The sequence below is a fragment of the Topomyia yanbarensis genome, chromosome 2 (assembly GCF_030247195.1).
Source record: "Topomyia yanbarensis strain Yona2022 chromosome 2, ASM3024719v1, whole genome shotgun sequence".
Classification (NCBI taxonomy): domain Eukaryota; kingdom Metazoa; phylum Arthropoda; class Insecta; order Diptera; family Culicidae; genus Topomyia; species Topomyia yanbarensis.
The window spans coordinates 54,842,051-54,864,190 of record NC_080671.1 but is presented as its reverse complement, the minus strand read 5'-3'; the positions used below and the strand labels follow the sequence as shown (position 1 = coordinate 54,864,190).

Below are 22,140 nucleotides of genomic sequence, written 5' to 3'. Positions count from 1 at the left end.
ACGATACTTCGATACACTTACGCTGGCTATCAGTTTCTTCATTTTTGGCTCTCTGTGCTGCTTTCGAGAGGCTTTTTCTCTTAGACGGCGAATGTTTTAGCGCTGATACGGATTCACGCGGAGAGTGGAATATTGGAGCGATAGTTTCAAAATGGTTCGAATGGTGCGGGCGGTTTTGTTTCGGGATTGGTCAGGATTGAAAATAAAAGAAAGAGAAGAAAAACGCAAAAAATCAATTTCTAACATTTGGACAAATGGTCCATTTGCTTTGGCAAAGGTGAAAACAAAATAAAAACGGTTCTGGTCGGTGTCGGTAATAAAAAAATGGGTGTTAGAAAAAATACATTATTTTCAAGCAAAACTGCTAACGAAACGCTTGTGTTGGATAAAAAAAACTGTACAACTTAGTTTAGGACCGAATGCCATCCAGTTGCATAGGAACGAAACGCAGAAAAGTAAAACACCACTCGTGGTCTTTCAAATTAAAACAGTGGAAAAATTACAGACTATTATGCATAACTTAAGAACTAAAGTACAAGGCGACTCCATTGGTGATAGGTCAGAAAACGAAAAAGATCGTGGATTAAAAGGAAACAAGTTCGAACGGAATATACCCAAATGTGGCAACCGAATAAATGAAACAGGTTAAAGCGCTCAATTCTCTCAAGCAGCGTCGAGAATCAGGCATACGGAAATATGTCGCCTACCAAATACTGCATTCTATTTGCACAATATGTACACAATATCCGCTATTGTCATATTTGAGCTATTTCGAAAACCATTCCAATGCACAATAAATATAAAAGCAACCAGCAGCGTGCCTTGCTTATCCTAGAAAATACTGCTAAACCAGGATCCTAAGGATCTTCAACTATGGAAATCGCTTCTAATTCCCACCGGCGTCCTCTTCTTCGACCATTTGTAAATTTTAATCAACCAATCATGAACGAAACAAAATACTCTAACAAATGAAACTTATATACAGCAATCATTTCGCAATTTAGAACAAGAATGGAATAGGTCCAACTAAAATGTCTTTTATTTACGGAAACAAATCAGAACTCAGTACTCAATCAATAGCGATAGTAAGAATAGCAAAGAGCAGCAAGCAGTAAAGTTCACACGAAATTGAAAAAAAAAAAAGCTTCAAACTCTAGCAACAGATCAGAGATAACTTATAGAAACTATAAAAGTAGTTGTATGTTATACAAGTATGGAAATTTAACAAGTAAGTCTACTGCAGTTATAATACAATACAATGGAAATATTGAGTAAGATAGTTTAGTATGCACAAAACTCATTCACTAAAATTGCTAGCAAAAGTACGCCAGTCTTGCAAGCAGTAAGGATAAGTAATTACAAAAGGTTAGAAAGTTGTTAGATTACCTATATAGCTGGTGACCAACGTGCGAAATTTTCTATGATTGCCTTTGATCTCGGGAAGATCCACTGGGTAGGTTTTTTTTTGCAAAAGTTTATTGTATATTGTAAAGTATTTTGTTTTTGCATTATTGGCACGGATTGTGTATTTAGGTGTGGTTTTGTTTTATACAAGTTTGTTCATTGAATGCAGCATGTATGCAAAGAGAAAGAGAGAAAAAGGGAAAGAAAAAGAGAGAATACAGTGGTTTGTAAACCATATTCTAGTCATTTGAGAAGTACATTTTATAACCAAGGGGGCACCAGTTACCTACGATGGTACAATATGGGACAAGAAGAAGACTGTTCGGAGACCGAACAGGAGTGTGATGAGTAGTGATCACCGTTGGGAAAAACGAGCTCAAAAAGAAAATGGTTAAAGTAAATTAACCAAAGAGAAGCTCCCATTTGTATATATGACTTCATTTCAAGTAGGGTAAACCGCCTATTTTCACCGTATTGGGGAGGGTGATTATTAATTACACGGCTTACAATCGATGGTATAAATTAGCATCAACAGCTTTTCTTCGTTGTTAAGAATCAGTATAATAAAACAAATGTCCTGAAAACAGTGAAATGCTCGTGTTTGAGCACAACGAAAACTCGAATCGAGTGCCCCAATTGTCGCCATACGATTTGACCCAATGCATTGAACAAAGATGACCGACACTACTCTAACCAACGGCTTCAAATGAATGGGGTGGTCATAGAAACAGGTGAAAATAGACTTATTACCCTAATTTCAGTATAATAATTATTTATATCATCCAATCGCTATTCTCGTTCCTACAGTGAGGATTGTATCGATCGAGATGACGTTGAGTGATAGTGAGGAGATTTCATTGCGACCTGTTTGCACTGCCGCATGGTGGCACCCGTTCATACAAAGTTGTGATAAAATTATAAAATCGGGGTTTTAACTAATTTTGGGTCGCTGAATCCATTTCTACTAACAGTTTTGAAATTCCAAATTTCTTTTTTTTTCGACTACTTTTATGTAAATGCCCATTTGAAGGCGTTGGTCGTTAAAGGGTTAATATATTCATTAATAATAGTAGCCAATCACATCGGATAGCAGAAATGGTTTGCATAACTAGTAAAAATCACTATTTTTTCAGTAATATGATATTGTTTAGGCAACCGATTTGTAAGGAGATTTATAAGCAAACGGGCGTCTCCATATGGGTGTTTTCAAAACCATAGATATAACTTCGGCGCAAAAATGTGCGAGATTAGTCCTGTATATTTTGAAACTACACTAAATTTTGAATTAGATTCATAATAAGTGACCCTTGTGAGACCATCCCAAAAATTGGAAGTCGTATAAAGATAAATTACTGATGACATTGAATTTCTCAATTTATTTTTCTTGATGCAGAACAAACGTAGATCATTTGTACACGAAAAGCTCACATCTATAGTTTAGTCTTTCCAAAGAACTCAAAATTACTCCAATCGGCCGTGTAGTTCTTGAGATATCGCTATTTGAAATTCTAATGAATTGAATTGAACAGAAATCCTCGAAGCCTCTTGCTTCAACGTCATTTTAAAAAATCATTTTCTATCCAATTATAGTAACATTTTGAGATACTTTTATTAAAACTGAGAGAAAAATAAAATAAATATTAGCAAAAGGATTACAAGACATTGATTTTTGGGGTTTTGTCATTCGTCGTGCCACGGCGTGCCGCGGTAGATTTTCGTGATTCCAAAGTTAGACCACCCATAGGAAAAGTGGAACGCTTGCTGAAAGATAAAATGTGTCTCAAGCAAACTGATGTTATTTCTATTCAGTTTCACCATGTACGTGGTGTTGTACTGTTAGGGTTCAAAAGTAATCGCTTAACTATTGTAATGGCATTTAATTAGCAAGGGACTGGAAGGTGAAGTATATTTCTCAATATTAAGAGCCACAGTACTCAAGGGAGAGCAAGGAGGTGAAGGAAGAAAGTTTAGAAAAGCGTGGAATAGGGTCATATGAGCAATAGAGTGACAAGAAAAAAAAATTACCCCTATCGGCTCACCCCTAAGTCGATTCCTAGTCCCACCCGGAGTACTTGCTCCAAATTTGAAGCAAATCAGAGAAGTCTAGCTACCGGACCAACCTTCCTGAAGTTTGTATGGGAATTTTTGACATTTTACAGGGAGAAAACCAACTAGATCGCATTTTTGCCGCTAGATGGCACTGTATGCACCGTATTATCACTGTAAGTGAAAATAAGAAAGATAATTTAATTGTCTATAACTTTGTCGAAGACTACTTTTCAATACGGCTTTGTTAAAAGAAGTTATTAAACTTTCAGCGAAGTAATGTCTGAGTCAGTTTTGCATGGGGCCTAGCAGTGCATGGTTGTGTATCAGTCGATTCCCATAAACAAAAGATTTTTGTGAAATAATGATTGGGTTTAGCTCAATAGCATGTTCAAAAGAATTAGAGTCAATAATACGAGTCATGTTTTGGTTAGAACATTTTAGTTCCACACGTTACAACGGAGAGAGATAGAAATTAGGTGTCTTCCACAAAGTTGTAGAATAGGCATTTTGCAATAATTCTTCCGAACATCTCGATATCCTATCTATGTTCTATGAAAAGTTAGTGTTGGCGGTGGAACAAAAATTTTCTAACCAAAACAACTCGTATTAGGTACTACCAGTGTTGTCATAATCATAATCAAAAAATTAAAAATCAATGATCACCGTCGAAAAAAATCTTCGATGATAATCGTTTGCATTATTACCACCATCATTATCATGGACCTTATAACTTGATACACCGAGAGTGATTTTGATCTAGTATTCTCGTTTTCAATTTTATGTGCCCGTTGTCACCCATTGCTGTGCTCGCAACGGTAACCAAAATAAAATCGCCACGTGATTGCCACACATTCGCGTAGAAGGATTTTTTTTCAAACTTCGTGAACAACTTTTCTCAGCGTTAAACGTTTATCGGCTTTGTTGGCAGCAGAGAACGTGAAGCGCTGGAAGCGTATGGATTACGACCGGAGCAAATATATACTATTGCACACGATAACGGTAGTAACATGATAGCATCGGTTTTGCGATTACGCGAGGCACTGTCGCATATTTCAAATGAGAATGAGGTCTTGCATCAGGAAAAACACGCTATAGAAGCAGTTTTTGATATTGCTCCCAGCCATCGATTAGCCGATTTGAATGCTACAGACGAGGCTCTTGCAGAAGAGGATCAGAATCGATCCGAGCAGCTCCACGACGAAGATTCAGATACATCGTTTTCTTCGGATTCTGAAAATTCAGATAACGAAAATGTTGAATGTGACGAATCGGAACATTTTAAACTACTTTCAATAAGCAGTACGCGTTGCGCAGCTCACACATGTCAGCTAGCAGTATGGGATGCTCTTCGTAAACACACCAAGAGAATTGATGACATCAAAAAGTTGATTAAGACTTCTAGACAGGGAAAGTATAAGCCAACATTTATCGAAAGTAAAGCCCATGATTCTCCATTATCGAATGCGACAAGATGGAATGCCGTTTATTTGATGTTAAAGTCATTGAAAAGTCAGAAGGCGTTTTACCTTGTCTTAGAGAACAAATTTAAAGAAATGAGTAAGTGATTTTGTTTATACTGATTGAAACCTATCTTTAAACGTTTACAACAGTTTATGTTACCTATCAAAAACATTATTGCTTGATATCGCTGTATTGCTCTTTCCAGCATTTTCAAAACATTGGACGTTTGTTGAGAGATTTTGCGATGCCTTAGAACCGGTGTTCTACCTGATGATATATCTTCAACGTGAACACGTCCCGTTATCTGCATTTTATACCGAATGGCTCATTTGCCAAGCACAATTAAGCTTGCTGAAAACGAACACACTTGCAGCAAAGTTGTTGAAAACCATGGATGCGCGTTTACAAAATTTGATTAACACAAATCATTTCAAGGCTTGTTTATACATGGACCCAAGATATAATTACTTGGGTTCCAATCGTATTACGGCTGCAGATAAAGCGATAGTTCAGGTATTATACCATTTCATAAATTTTTCTAAGAACATCTGGTAATTGATAAACATATATATTTAGCGTTACTTGCTAGAACTATGGGAGCGTCTTCAAGAACTAAACGGTACTCAGGGAAACTGTGACCACGTAGATTCGCCTTCCGAAAGCAGCTTTCTTGAAGAATATCTAAATGATTATTTTCAAAAAGATTCTTCCAACTTGGAAGTTCCTGAGCTCAGGGCCGCACACGATACAATTTATCAATTGATCAAGGAACTAGAATTTCGTCCGAAGGTACCAATAACTAGCCCAACCTCGTTTAAATTTCAGCATACAATGCAACCGTCTACGACAGACGAGAACAAGAGCTCACCTGTATCACAATATAAAGAAGCATTCGATGTATTACATTACTGGGTTGGTGAGAAGATCAAAAGACCGGAAATGTTTCGTTTGGCGATGGTAGTTCTTTCCGCCCCCTCCACACAGGTGATAGTAGAACGTGCATTTAGTGCACTGAAACTTGTTTTAAGCGATCATCGCCAGCGCTTAGGAGACAGACGGATACAGGATCTGATGGTACTGAAACTCAACCCAGATTTGTTACCACAAATAGCAGAAGAACTAGATACCTTTAAACTTTGATTGCATATAAACATATTGTGAACTTTACTTAAGAACTGAATTTGAATAAAGCTGAAGGGTTAGAAATTGTGTAATTTGCTGTTAATTCATCATGCCCATTTTTATGAAGTGTTTTGTAATATTGAATAGAGATGGCTGAACCGATTTACACAAACTTAGTTCCAAATGAAAGGTATAACGCTCCCATAAGCTATTGAATTTTAGTTGATCCGACTTCCTAAAACACTTTTTCCGCGAATTTTTTAGAACTCTGCGCGAAGCGATTTGATCAAAACTTTTGTACATTATGTGTATCATTTCAATAACATGCTGTAATTTTTCTCTAACAATATATCGACAAACGACTCGGTGACGAAGCTTTTTGTAGAACGTCTCTGGAAAAACATGATTTGCGGTGCTACTTGCCATTCCAGAGTTACAGGTTGGTTAGTAAGGTTGCACTGGAATTTCCCATATAAACCGTTAAAATCGTTTCCAAACACATTCCCCCAACATTTCGAAATATTATCACATGAAGATAACATTGAACTCATGGCGATTAAGCCAATTAAATAATATACTTTTTGGTTCAAAGTGTGTCAATGTGTGTCAAAGTATAATAAGAATGTGATAGACATTTCCACAATTATATTAAACATAGCCAGCTAATGAATCACAGTTTGAATAAAATGAGAAAGTCACAATCGCACCACTAGGTGCATTAAAACGGGATTCGGCGATAATGATGAAAATCCAACTGGTCAACTAAAATCCTAAAACTGAAACATGTTTAATAGTATAGTGACATTCCTAATATTGTAACGTTAAATTAATATTTTGTTTCGCTGCATCAGAGAACATTTTTCCCACTAACAAATTTTTGGGCCCAATATAACTTCCTGCATCTTCCGTTATATTTACCTCTAGTTGTTCAATCGCAGCTACTGCAAAATTCCAGACGAAACTGATTGAGCAGTGCGCATAATAAAATATCAATATCACTCATCACTGATAATTGGTGAGATTGATTTTCTCTCTATATGATTTTATGAGAACGTGTGAAAGAAAAACTAATCACGATGATGAGATCGAAGAAGGCGTAATGGATTTCATATTTTCGTTGTTTTTCTAAACTCGTCCGTGATTTTGCGGAGAATTAATATCGAATAAGAATATCAGTAGTAATTTTATGCGTTACCGATTTTTGATTTTTTGATAATTTCCCAACACTGGGTACTACAACTCTTCTGAACATATTATTGAGCTCAATCAAACCATTATTTCACAAAAAAGGTAGTTCGTGTCAATCGAGTACTGATACACAACCATGCCCTGCTAGGTCCCATGCAAAACTGACTCAGACATCACTTCGTTAAAAGTTTAATAACTTCTTTTAACAAAGCCGGATTGACTAGCAGTCTTCGACAAAGTTGTAGACAATTAAATTATCTTTTTTATTTTCACTTACAGTGATAATACGATGCATACAGTGCATCCTAGCGGCGAAAATGCGAGTTAGTGGGTTTTCTCCGTGTATATTGTCGATAAATCCCATACAAACTTCAGGCACGTTGGTCCGGTAGCTAGCTAACCAGATCTCCGTGTATTATGAAGATAACGCAATCGAGGTACGACTACATGATCTGTCTCCGCATACACTCCAATAGGAAAGAGTTGATTCCCCAACTCTCAATGGAACCACAATCAACTACGCAGAAGAAGCGAAACACCTAGGTGTTATCCTAGACAACAAACTGAATTGGTACTTGCACCTGACATACGCCGTTAATAAAGCGACAATAGCACCTGTTCAAACCATCGAATATATTCAGAGGGTGTCTTTGGAGGAATTGTTCGTATGAATATTCCTCAGAATCTGATAACAAACAATTGAAATTAGGCATGGCTTACTATGATCGAACTAAAAAAATTAACGAGGTAGAAAGTTGGTGTCTTCGACAAAGTTTTAGAAATACCGAATTTTTGTATGGAAAAGGTCAAAAAGATAAAGTAAGCTTACCCTATTCATAGGGTTCTAAAGTGCCACGCACCAAACCTTCTTAGCTTTATTGTGCATAGTTAAAAAAGTGCCTGTTCGTGCATCTTGGTTTGCATCTTTCTTTCTTATACGTAGTTGAAGTTGGTGTAAAAAATGTACAAATCTTCAATAACTTTGAAACGAATAAGTATTGTTACATACAGTCTTTGACACTATTATGTAGTTTTTATACCTGCATATTTGTCTTGAGCACAGTTTGCACGAAGTCACAATGAAAAAAGTTATATTAAAAAAAACTATATTTAATGGGGTTGCCATAGAAAACGCCTTAGAAATCGATAAACTTTAGTCCTACAAGCTCAAGTTCTTCAAAAAAATTCTTCACTATGAGCATTTCTTAAACTTTGTCGAGGACACCAACTTTCTACCTCGTCAGCATAAAAAAATTATTTTTTTTAGTTCGATCATAGTAAACCATGCCTAATTTCAATTGTTATCAGATTGTGGGGAATATTCATACGAACAATTCCAACAAAGACACCCTGTGAATATATTCGATGATTTGGCCTCTAGCGAATTAAGTTCACGTTTTTAGCGTTTCCGACCACTGTGTACTGTGACCGTGCAGTGAACTTTTCGGGAAAACTTATGGTCTCAAACCGAGGTTGGCTTACTAGTTCTACACGACCATCGCCAGACCATGATTAACTTATTCCTCCAGGCTAGCCTGCACCAAAATCAACACCCCCCAACAGCTATGGAAGCCATGCTTCATCCACCTTCATTAAACAAACATGCTATTGGGGAGGCGGGACTTGGCTCTACTAAAGGGTAAACCACTATTTGATGGGGATTTAAATGGTCACCTTAGTATAATAAAGGAACTCAAACTAAAACCTATTTTCAGTATAGTTCAAGATAAAATGGAGACTAAACCGAATTTCCACATCTCATATGAGGTTCACATAGTGGATCGTCAGATATTAGATGTAGGGGTCCCATACTACCTCAAGGTACAATATCATTCTGTACGGATGGTTCTAAAATGAGGGAGCTGACTGGCTCGGAAGTCTAGGGACCAAGAATTAAAAAAGCGATATCAATGGGAAAGTGGCCTACAGTTTTCCAGGGGCAGAGTTATATGCAATATACACTTGCTCGGAGGTCTGTAGGAAACGAAACTACTAACATGCAAAAATCGGAATCTTCTCGGACAGCCAAGCAGCTCTGTTGCCATTAAGGTCGTCGAAATGTGAGTCCAAACTGGTTTGGAAGTGCCTCACATCTTTACAACAACTGGCAATGCGGCATAAAGTAATGATATTCTGATGGGTACCAGGCAACCAAGGAATCGATGGGAACTATCAATGAATTAGCCAGACGTGGTTCATCAAACATGTTTGCTGGACCAGAGCCATTTATAGCCATATCTACATGTGCCTTCAAACTAGAACTTTCGGGTTGGGCAAGAGACCAACTACTAAACGACTGGCGTAACTTAGTAGGCGCTCTACAAGCTCTACATCCAGATACAACGAGATCCAAAAAGCTAATGGATCTAAAACGTAAAGACTTACGTATAATCACAGGTTTATTTACGGGACATTGTCCTGCCAAGTATGAACTGGAAAAATTGGCAAAAGTCAAGATGACATTTGTCGATTCTGTACCTACGCGTCCGAGAACTCGGAACATATTCTCTGCCATTGTGGAGTACTTTTTCTTCGAAGAAAGCAATACTTCGGAACCAGGTCCCAAACGAATCCTCAGCTACATTAATAATGTACTACCCGGTAGGGATTACAAATGTGGACAAACAAACAACTCGCTTCCAACTAAATTGGATTCGGGCAATTTGTATCATGTAGAGCAAACAGATGCAGCCACAAAAGATAACCTGAATAGTGGTCGCAGTGGCAAAGCTTCCCCTAACAAAAAAGCATTGTGAGAATTCAAATGTATGATACTTGTCCGGTAAGCGTCCGGCAACGTTTACCCATAAACGAAGTTTGGCAGCTGTTGACATAGAAAAGCCTTGAAGTTAACAAGTTCGGACTGGGCATGTGAAAACCATATGTACCGTTCGATATGTGCTGGAAAATTAGTGACGTCGTGATAAACGAACGAGAAAGTAAATAGAAAGAGGCTCTCAATGTTACTTACGGCCTGTTCTATATTTTCCCCAAAAATCTCTTTTTGAAAATTTTGGACGAATCTTCTCTGTGATAGGTATTATGCTTTATCATTTTAATCGCTAGTAACACCATCTCAGAGTGCCCGAGAATTTGATTTTTTAGAATCTTGCGCATGAAACTTGCCATAAATTTTTCGGATCAACGCAGATTATCTTGCGTTATAATGTAATATGGTGGCGGAAACCATAACAATGTTTTTCTCCATATATTTTGAGAATTTTCCCATGGAAACTTAACTGTGTGACTATTTGCCTCAAATTTGGAAGAGCCTTAGAGTGGCATGGAGAACCTTACTACTATATATCTGTTTACACCTATTCAATAATAGGGGGCCCTTTGTTCAATATAGCCGGGGCCCCGAGTGGTCTTAAAACGACCCTGCACCGGCGCACAGAACTGTGAAAAGCAGGTTAAAACTAATTATCTCGCGAGCTTTATATTTTAGGCATGGGGCCTCTATGAGAAGATCCGTACAGGGAGAGCCCTTGCTGTTCGCATTACCCTATCAACGATAAATACACCTAGTAGTGAGACCTGAAATCTACAAAAATTGACAATTTTTTAGAAATATCATTTCTAAAACTGCACCAGAAAACAGGTATGTTTCTCTTCTCTTTATCATATTATGGGATACTTCCTAAGTAGCATTTCTCGTTTTATAACACATTACAAGTGCATTCTAAGTTTTAAAAGGGTTTCAAGGGTGCCAGAAACCTCAATTGTTACTATACTTTCTATGGAAAAATTCAAAAAAATAGTATTTGCTTGGTAAATATTTGCCTCGAGTTTCAACTGCAGAGCGAGCAAAGGCGCTATAACCAAGGCTGATTAGCCAGGACATGTCTAAATAACACTGTCTCATCCCAGGAAGCTAGGACCAAAGGAGTGACATTAACCTTTCGTAGCCAAGTCACTCCCAACGAATTATCAAACCCCCTATGAATTGAAATGGTCGGTGCGGTTGTCCATTTTTCTTCTTTATTCAAGGTTCAAAATGATTCGTTGATTAAATTCTTCATTAAATGAATAATTTGATTGCCGTATAATTTTGAATCATCTTCTACATTGTACGCTGCACAGTTAGCATGGCCGCTTTAATGGTTATGTCACATACCCCATGAGCCATAAATATTAATATTAACAAGAAAAATTGTTGGCGAACGTCTGCAATTTTCCAGGATCCCTACACGCATTGGCTGTGTATGTGAAGACTAGACTAGACTAGATTTGCCTTAAGTTTCAACTGCTTTGAAATTTTCTACAAAATGATTCATTAAATTCCACTTTCCATTCAAGCAGGAAGATCTGCTTGAAGAGCAGGTGCAAAATACTACATAATATAGCATATTTTATGCCACGCTGTTCATGTAAATCTATAAGGATGGGTTTAAAAACAAAAATTGCGTTTTGGGTAGTTTCCATCTCTTTCAAACTCCCCCAAAACTACCCAAAAAAATTCTCAGGTCAATTATAAGATTTAGGTCCTAGTATCAGTCAAGATCGATATCTAAGTGTAGGTATGTAGATTCCTGCAAAAAAAAAGCTGAATGTTTTGGTCCCCTTTCCAATGGTGAATCGCTTTTTCGCTCACAAAATGAAAGATACTGATCTAAGAGTGTTATGCTTTTATCATCATAGACTCTACCAATATACCATTTCAACATTTTGATAACTCACATAGAAATAAGCCACGTGAATACTGTATGTGACCTGAAGCTGCCACCGAACGCCAGTAGCGCTAGTTGTTTCAAATGTCAAATACTTAAGGTCGTCTCACATGACCTGTACAATATAATTTCAATGCGAAATTTAAAATAAGTAAATAGTAATCAAATATATGAGGAATCATGTGATTTTTGCATCGCTTCCTTTCTTATTAAATTCGTTAAATTCGAACGACTTTATTACCAGTTAAGTACATAAAACCTACTTTATTTGAAATTGAGAAACGTCAAGTTGAGCCAATGACATTCACTCGTGGCAATGTGAATGTATCTTAAATCGTGCTTGCTGTCACTTTTGGCAACTAGGTGAACCAGAACCAGAAAGCCAGCTTATGGGGTCTATTCTCACAGTCACGCACCTAGTGACTAGAAGGAAATTTTGTTCTAGTCACTAGGTGACGTGACTGTGAGAATAGGGCCCTATGTTAGCTTCACTCAAAACGAGTTAAAAATATCATTTCGTGGAATCACGTTTGTTCATCGCGCTAAAGCAGCGTTAACGGCTACTCTTATAGAACGATGACTAAATTGTTGAAACATGCTATAGATATCGACGCCAGAGAGGTGACTTCACCATCTGGACACTAGATATCGGTCCATCAACCTCATTGACCGGGATCAACGGCTTTGCTTCCCTTCCAAAGGAAAACGTGACCACAGATTTTTCACCTTAGAAAATCTCAACAACCCGAATGGGATTAAACACAGACCCATTGTAGTGAGAAGCGGTCATGCTTACCAACTAGAACTAAACAAGTCAAAAAAGAGACAGGTTCAATCTCACTCATAACACATATTTGACTGCTAATAATACTAATCCATCATCTCTGTTGAAACTTTAGTAAAGAGTTGCAACCTACAAGGGCAGTATCTGAATGTACCAGCTATTAATACGATATTCAGAATATAGTACAAGAATATAGTATAGCTACATTACAGTTAGCCAAAAATGTATTCTATTTCACTCCGCTTATGTCCCTGACATTACCCATTAATCAATTTTCAACACATTTGTTTAAATGCTCCATAAAATTTTTCATAATATAGTTAAATCTTTGCGATCTTTGTTGAGTATTAGTCATAATATGTCACGTGATACCTAACAGCAAGGATAGTTTCAAAATAATTTGTTGATTTCGAAGCTTGATCAGTGTTATTTTTCACTACAAAATTGAAAACTTTTCGAGACATGAATAATATAAATATAGTTATTCCTATAGACCAACAAATACAGTGCGGTGAGCAGAGCATCCAAGAACTACACTGCGGAGTAACATACGATATATTTTTTACTCAATCCTCCATCCAAAGCATCAACAACAAACCCTCGTACAGAAATCGTGTTTCCTGTGTCTTTTTTTAGTAAAAGTTCAACAATACTGATTCCAGATTAGCGAAAGACAGAAATTTAAATACAATCAGTTACTATTAGCCGATAATCACGGGATGTACATAAACTGTTACATATTAGCACTACACGTACACACCCACCGAACGGTACTTACGGGATGGAATTTTTTTGAAGACCGTCTTCGCCATAAAGTCCTGAAAGCGTTGTGCATAGAACGAGGGCCGGTGTACCGATACGGTATCCTAAAACAAAAGAGAGTAGTTAGTGTGATCATCAAACAACAAGCGAGGAACAATTTATTTAGAGGAACCCGAATAAACGTGATTTTTTTTATAATTCACGATTTAAATGAGCAAAAATATTAAACAAAATTTAAAATGAACATCTTTGTCGAATATTTGATGCAACTGATTCCGCAATCCTGCAATCCTTAGTGGATTAATTAAGAGAACCGTTATCGTAACAAACTTTGTTGAAAGGTGCAAATCAATTCGAGTCAATCCGCAGAATAAAATTCATTTTTAATGATAAAGCATCTGTGTTGCTTTCGGAATCATTCTGGGCGCCCGTTAATTTTAAAGAGATGTTTTTCTCGAACATGACTTAATGATGAAAAAAGCAGTTTAACTTGACTATTTGTCACGGAATAATGTTTAAGAAAAACAATTTAATCGTAAAAGTTCGTTTGAGATCCGTACATAAGCTTAAATTTATGATTGTAGATAGTTTTCCTCCGGATACCCGATCAGAATCAATAAAATATAAAAAATACATACTATTTCTATAACATATTGTGTTTTAAATGTGGTCTCGTTAGTAGCTAAAATAACAGAAAATTTTATTAAGTATCAACGGGAGATATGCTGCCCATAATCGCAAGTCAGTCCCATGTTCTATGGGGTTCCCTATCTACATGGGACTAACTTGCGATTATAGGCAGTATAGTTGTGATAATATTTTGTTATGATGATCTTCTGATCGGGTAACGTTGATGCGATTTGCCGTCTTCAACAAAGTTGTTCGTGGCAACGTTTCTTACAATATTCTCACTATTGATGATGCTACCAAGCAAATCCAAATGAAATGGAATCATCTTATGTTTAGATTTCGTCGAGAAATCCTATTAACATAGCAATGTTAATAGGATTTCTAGACGAAATATCAATTAAAGCGAAAATTACACTTGATTAATTGGTCGGAAATTTAGACCAGATGTTTCTTAAAGAACTTCAGGCCCGGTAGATTTTAAATTTCACTTGTTTTCTGATCTCGGTTAGGACAACACTTCCTGCTACTTACACCATCATGTATAATACTCTTCCACGTGTGTTCCAGCTTTTTCCTTAACCTATAGGATTGCAAAATATCGATAATACCGATGAACAGCAGGAGCCGTTCTCCCTTTTCACTGCGTGCGGGTATACCACCCGGTCTGTAGGAAGTAGCAAAAAAACATTGGATTAGGAATGATGCTGGCCCGCATAGGACAGGCAATTCGAAACCAGTACTTACGGTACATCGTCCTCCTCGTCAATCGGTTCACTTTCGGCCTGAATACTTTCCATTGCAGTCGAATGCGCAACAAGCCGCTGTCGGTTGATGGACCTATGGTAGGTGTAATGAAAAAGCAGTTGTGGAGAATTTGCAAAAAAACATGTTAATAAAATGTAAAAATCAGTTTAAGATATTCGAAGCTTATTACGGTAAAGCTTGGAGATGGTTATAGATGATAACTAGAGATGTGATGGGAAAATGAAGGTCAGCCAGATCTAGTATAGGTTGATTCGTTGAAGAGTGATTGCCACACTTGAATACAATAAGTCTATGGTTTCATGATACTGCACCTCTTTAATCACAATATATAATACTGGATTAAGCTTTATCAATGTTACTGAAACAACAATCGGTTACAATATAAGAAGACCGATCGAAAACATTCACATCAAAGTAGTTTTCCTTGCAATTTGCTTTAAATTGCATCTTCCCTTAGAGAGAAGTCATAAAGGGAGGAGAGGGTGTATGACAAAATGCCACATTTTGTGACATATGGAGGACAGGAAGTAGGTTTGAACATGTTTTACCGAAGAAATAAAATAAAAAATATATTCAAGACGAGCTAATATTTTTTTCAGGACGCAATTTATTAATGGTTTTTTTACGCGGGGATAAGCACAATGCAAAAAAATGCATTTGCTCGAATGAAAAAAAAATGGTAAACTCAAATATAACTTACGAAACATTTAGTTTTGGAGTATAGTTTAATAATAAACTGCATAAGTGTTTATGCAAAACCTGCAAGTTATATATTCAATAAACCATTGGCTAAACCAGTTAGATATGAGCTTTAACTAACATTGGATACCTATTTCTATTCCAACCACCAAAAACGACGCGTCACGATTCGAAGTGTGCTTCCTGTTCCTACCTGACCGAGCGCGAAGCGAACGACAAAATAGTTACTTTTATCTTGTGAGCAAAGACAACCGTAACTTATTTTCTTGTCGCGATAATATATCTAGATGAGTGAGTCGGAAGTTGTACTCTGGCCATACAATGTGGCTTGCCTGCCAGTTTTTCGTATAAGATCAAGTATAACGCGACACATTTGGTGAAGGTGAAAAAGGAGCTTAGACGTGCCTTTATCCAGTTCGACCATGTCAGGCTTTTAGTGCAAATAATGTTCAACAAATTGGTCCAGGTGACAAGATTTATTTGACATAACCTAAAATACGTGGTGGTATATGACAATGTTTTTCAATTAGCCACAATCGCACCTCGGTTGTACCTCATTGGATATGATATCCCCACTACGCAATGCTAATAATGCCGGATGAGAAAATCGAGGCTCGGCCACATGATCTGTCACCACGTACTTGCAAAAATGTCATGGTGCATTTAAGAGAAGTGGAATTCATTACGGAGGCCACATGGAAAAACTACTACCCAGTTATTTCAAATGATGTTCCCATTCCTGTCTACCTGACTCCAGTGTAGAATACACAATGCGATAGTACACACATAAACAAAGCCTTTATACCACACGTTGCGGAAATTGACCTGTTTGGACAGACCTCACAGTCGTTTATGGTGTTCAGGACAATTGCAGGCCTGGTGCTATGATCATACAGATCACTAAAAATCCTTCCTGGCTGTAACACTAACATATGACGAGTGGCTTATGAGACTAGCGCGTTACACTCTGAACCGCTAGACCAGGGCCGAAGTCTTCACACATATCATGGACAAAGTAGTACGAGCCAGATCTGTGAACAGGTAGCGTGTGACGGACAACCCTGCTTAGAAACCGCCGATGAAAGCTCATCTATGGAAATGAACTCCAACTATAGTCTCCAATACCGTTATCTGAACAACTAACGGTTTTCATAAGACCGGAAGGGGCAGGAAGCAAGAAAGAACATCACATCGATTCAACAAGAACGATGATGATAAAGACATATACAACAGCGAGAGAGGAATCAACGACTCCCAAGATGCAGTTAGTAAGGAAACCCGCTCCGCCTGGCAAAAAGATCTCACCAAGCAATGGCAAGTCCTACGCACAAAATTTAACAGACAACCGACGTTGGATAGATAGTTTTCTGATTATATTATAGGGCGCCTGAAAAATCTAAATGTAAAACTGAAAAATTCACAGTAAATCTAGGCACGCCGGCAAAAATTGAGTACTGAAGGGACAAAAATTTGATTCGTAATGTTTAATTAAATCTTTCCAAGATAGCATTGTATTATTTTCCAAATATTATTGAAAATCATTTGAAATTACGTGGAAAAAATGTTTTGCAAAATACAACTTACATCGATCAATGTTCTCATAACATGTAACAAATAGACTGCGTGTTTGGGCTTGATGAAGAAACCGAGAATTATTACACGTGATTTGCTTTTATTAATAGTTATAAACATTTGTTCAGAACAAAATATGTTGCTTGAGTAATCGTCGAACGGTGTCCGCCCACTAGGCCGAAAATCTTTCGGCCGAATGAACATTAGGTCGAATGAACATTAGGCTGAATGGATAGTTGGTTGAATACACACTATACGAGATGAACTCAGGGGTGAGCTGATTGAGTTTTCAAAAATTAATTATTTTTTAGGCAGTCTAGTGTCCATATATGTGTGCATGTGGAAAAAAAATGTCACCTCTGTTTCTCAGAGATGGCTGAACCGATTTGCACAATTAGTCTCAAATGAAAGGTACAACCTTCTCATCGGCTGCTATTGATTTTTTTTATTGTTTGGACTTCCGGTTCCGGAGTTACGGGTTGAAGAGTGCGACCACACAGCAAATTCCCATATAAACTGAAATGAAAAATTCTCAAAGTGGGAGTAAGGGAAAATTTCAAAATCGAATTTGTATTTTGGATGCCTAATGATTTTAAAATGCATGAAACGTTGAGATTTGATGTCCAAAATTTTTTTTGGCTTGTATAGGCTTAGGTAGGAGTATGCAGTAAGGAGTTGCTACTTTAAAATTATAACTAGTTTAAAATTGCTTAACGGAACTTTCTCCTTGAATCGCCGCTGGTTTCAAGTGATGTTTCAGTGTCGACACATAGTATCTCAAAATCGTGGCTGTCGATCCATCGTATGTACTATGTGCAAATAGTACTGAATATGTAATATACATTTCCACCATTGTATTGAACATAATGAGCCATGGAATCGTAGTTTGGACAAATTTGAAAGGTACAATTGCACCACTAGGTGGATTAAAACAGGTTTTTATACAGGGTGTTTGGTTCATGGTTAAGAATCTCTCAAGGGGCGTCCGAGGATCATATTTTGGCAAAAAATCGTTCTACACATATTATCAAATCACAACCGTTACAAAGTTATTGAGCTTTTTCTCTATTAGACGTGTTTGTCTTTACGTGCCTTTAATTCAAGAAGTGTACCTTGTATTTCAAATCTTTTAGTTCCATTGGAAAGTGAAGAAAAGTTCCTACTGAATAAAGCTCTCATATCTTTCAGTTATTGGATTTAAGTAACCTTTAAGTGATGAAGTAGCCAAAAGGTTATGTTTGATAAGGTTTTTGTGAATTTACTCAAAATAAAGAAAAAGGATCATAACAACAATTGTCGAGTTTCAAAAAGATACACAATTTATTCTTCAACATGATATTCGTATCTCTTCTCCTTTCGTTGAAATTTCGTTATCAAACTTTTTATGTAATCAACTTGTAGTGCTTAAAAGACTCTAGCATAAAAAATATGCTTCATATCCTTATTGCCAAGATTTCATTGGAAAGTTGCGAAAATTTCCTACCAAATTATGTAAAATATCTTTTAGTCAATTGTACTAAGAGACCTCACTGCCAGTAAAGTACTCTAGAATTGATATTTTCAGAGGATTTTTGCAATTTGTTTAGTTACTAACTAACAAGCTTAATCATTGCGATTGATCATCTCATGCCCCTTAAAACTCTTTACATCTTGGTTTTTGACACATTATCCCTATTTTATTTCACAATTTAATAGTAGATACAACATGACGTCACCAGAAATACAATGTGTTCGAAATCGTCGTTTTTGCATATGCAATAATCTGATTAAAATTATTTTGCGTCGAAACCAAAAGAGATACTGATACGGACTGTAAAGGAAGAATGTTAAGTGGAATACTTTTTTATTTATAGCTAGTAATAACTAAGATGAATAAGATGAAAATATCCAAGTTCAATAATCCAAACACGTGGAAACAAAAAGAGATAACGTAAATGAACAGATCATGCAGCTTTTTCAGACGAGCATTTCGAAGTATTAAAATAATGATGTTGACTATTTAAGTTTTCGATAATTGGACGACTACTTGATAAAAACTCTAACTTTAAGATACTTTACATATAAAATATTACATAAACTCAATAGCTGAAAGATATAAGGACAGCATTTAATATGAAAGTTTCTCACCTTTCTAATGCAATTAACAAAGTCAAAATACAAAGTGTACTTTTTGAGTTAGAGGCATTAAAAAATAAACAAGTCAATTTCAGAGAAAGTACAATAACTCTGTTATGGCTGAGATTTGTTGGTATGTGTAGAACAGTTTTACATTTCTTATATTTTCCCTCAAATATGATCCTCTATCACCCCTCGAGAGATTCTTAAGGGGACCTTCTGTTGGATTCTGCGAGAAATCAAGCAATATTTTTTTTTGTTGAAAAACGAAAAGACATACGAATTTCTGCTTTGATCTTTTATTCATTATTTATCGATAATTAGAAATTGATTACTATTTTTCCTTTGTCCGTCCTGCTTGGTTTTCCTTGACGTCATCCATAAATGACGTAGTATTATATGGGGGAGGGGTTTTTTTGTATTTTGTGATGATGTGTGACGACAGGGCACAGTGGTCGGAAACGCCAAAAACGTGAACTTAATTCACTAGAGGCCAAACAATCGAATATATTCACATGATGTCTTTGGTTGAATTGTTCGTATGAATATTACCCACAATTTGATAACAATTGAAATTAGGCATGGCTAACTATGATCGAACTAAAAAAATTAACTTTTTATCCTGACGAGGTAGAAAGTTAGTGTCTTCGACAAAGTTTTAGAAATGCTGATAGTGAAGAATTTTGTTGAAGAACTTGAGCTTGTAGGACTAAAGGTTATCGATTTATAAGGCGTTTTCTATGGCAACCCCCTTAAATCTAGTTTATTTAATATAACTTTTTTATTGTAACTTTTCGTGCAAACTATGTTCTAGACAAATGTGTAGGTATCAAAACTACATAATATTGCCAAAGACTGCATGTAAAAATACTCATTCGTTTAAAAGTTATTGAAGACTTTTACATTTTTTTACACCAACTTCAACTATGTATAAGAAAGAAAGGTGCAAACCAAACTGCACGAACAGGCACTTTTTTCACTGTCTAAACTATGCACAATAAAGGTAAGAAGGTTTGGTGCGTAGCACTCTATAACCCTATGAATAGGGTAAGTTTACTTTATCATGTTTTTTTACCTTTTCCATACAAAAATCAGCAAAAAAAAATTTTCCGTAAAATTTAGTAATTAATGGTATGACATCCTTTTGTAAGCATTAAATTCATTATGACATGTCTAACTGGGTATATATCAGTTTAAGATCTCCAAAGATATTAAAAACTTCACATTTTTGCTCCCACGCTTATAAAATCTGAAATATTCAGATGTATGTGAAAAAATTATTTGTAATTGAATATCAAACCAAGAATTTCAAAAATTGAGGCAAAAAAACTTAAAAAAATTTTTTTTGCTGATTTTTGTATGGAAAAGGTCAAAAAACAAGATAAAGTAAACTTTCCCTATTCATAGGGTTCCAGAGTGCCACGCACCAAACCTTCTTACCTTTATTGTGCATAGTTTAGACAGTGAAAAAAGTGCCTGTTCGTGCAGTTTGGTTTGCACCTTTCTTTCTTATACATAGTTGAAGTTGGTGTAAAAAATGTAAAAGTCTTCAATAACTTTTAAACGAATGAGTATTTTTACATGCAGTCTACGGCAATATTATGTAGTTTTGATACCTACACATTTGTCTAGAACATAGTTTGCACGAAAAGTCACAATAAAAAAAAGTTATACTAAAAAACTAGATTTAAGGGGGTTGCCATAGAAAACGCGTTATAAATCGATAACCTTTAGTCCTACAAGCTCAAGTTCTTCAACAAAATTCTTCACTATGAGCATTTCTAAAACTTTGTCGAAGACACTAACTTTCTACCTCGTCAGGATAAAAAGTTATTTTTTTTAGTTCGATCATAGTAAGCCATGCCTAATTTCAATTATTATCAGATTGTGGGGAATATTCATACGAACAATTCCTCCAAAGACACCCTGTGAATATATTCGATGGTTAGGCCTCTAGTGAATTAAGTTCACGTTTTTGGCGTTTCCGACCACTGTGCAGGGGGGTAGGGGGTCATGTCATGCTACGTAGCTTTTTTAAAGGGGAATAAAGGTTGACCAGATGTCACGACAACCTTACCCGTTTCATCTAACTAACATCGTTTTATTTTTTTTTTTTAATTTTTTTACGGGGAAAAGGGGGGAGGGTTACCGTCAAGCTACGTAATTACTAGGGGGTATTTAGAGTTTTGTGACGAAATGCTACGATGGGGGAGGGGGGTGTTAAAAAATACTCAAAAATGCTACGTCATTTATGGATGATCCCTGGGCGATTAACTGTGAAGGAGAGCTAGGCTCGTTTGACTGATCCTCCACAGTGAGAACGGTCGGTGTTCGCTCCTTAACGTTTAGCCGGGGAAGCGAGATCGCTCCTTTGCGGTTAGCTTTCCCTCTATAGCAAGCCAACACCACACACGAGTGCCCGAACCACAAACAGAAGTTTTCGACAGGGATTTTATCTGTCGCACGCGAGCACTTCACCTCACTGGTTAAACGCGGCGGAACACTGTCCCGAAAAAACAGCATTGTTTACGGACGTCTGTAATACTTTGTAATTTCTAATCTCGATGGCCGCCTTCCAACTCGTTCAAAACAAACCACCAACCGTATCGCTGCATAGCTGTCATCGTCGATGCACAACATAATCAGCACACTTACCACGGCAACAGCAGAGTGGAAACCTATCTAAACCCAATATTAATTGTACAAATTCACGCAACAAAAATTATCTAATCTATCTGCACGCACACAACCGTCCACAAACGCGAAACTATACAAAAATTTACAAATTAAATGTGAACGGTATCGAACAGCGGTGAGCATAACTTTAAGTAAACAAATAAACTCTACGGAATGTATACACAAAAAAGGGTATATTTCCACCCAGTGCTAAATTGTTACCCTGACGGGTTACATCTTGTA

At 36.7% G+C, this 22,140-nt stretch overlaps 1 protein-coding gene and 1 pseudogene across 27 annotated transcripts in view; both read right to left on the bottom strand.

The window, feature by feature from the left end:
• The window catches only part of LOC131685168 (phosphatidylinositol 4-phosphate 5-kinase type-1 alpha), a 207,268-nt gene that overhangs the window by 50,450 nt on the left and 134,678 nt on the right, over nt 1-22,140 (bottom strand). For 19 of the 27 annotated variants that reach the window (XM_058968678.1, XM_058968689.1, XM_058968676.1 and 16 more), the window contains 5 exons: nt 14,815-14,907; nt 14,602-14,734; nt 13,457-13,544; nt 1,387-1,449; nt 16-102 (listed from right to left, as the gene is read on the bottom strand). In XM_058968678.1, coding sequence (XP_058824661.1) covers nt 16-102; nt 1,387-1,449; nt 13,457-13,544; nt 14,602-14,734; nt 14,815-14,907 — 464 coding nt within the window. The remainder of the gene's footprint in view (nt 1-15; nt 103-1,386; nt 1,450-13,456; nt 13,545-14,601; nt 14,735-14,814; nt 14,908-22,140) is intronic. The other 8 variants (XM_058968691.1, XM_058968688.1, XM_058968675.1 and 5 more) reach the window with 5 other exon arrangements.
• On the bottom strand, nt 15,970-16,121 carry LOC131686459 (U4 spliceosomal RNA; annotated as a pseudogene).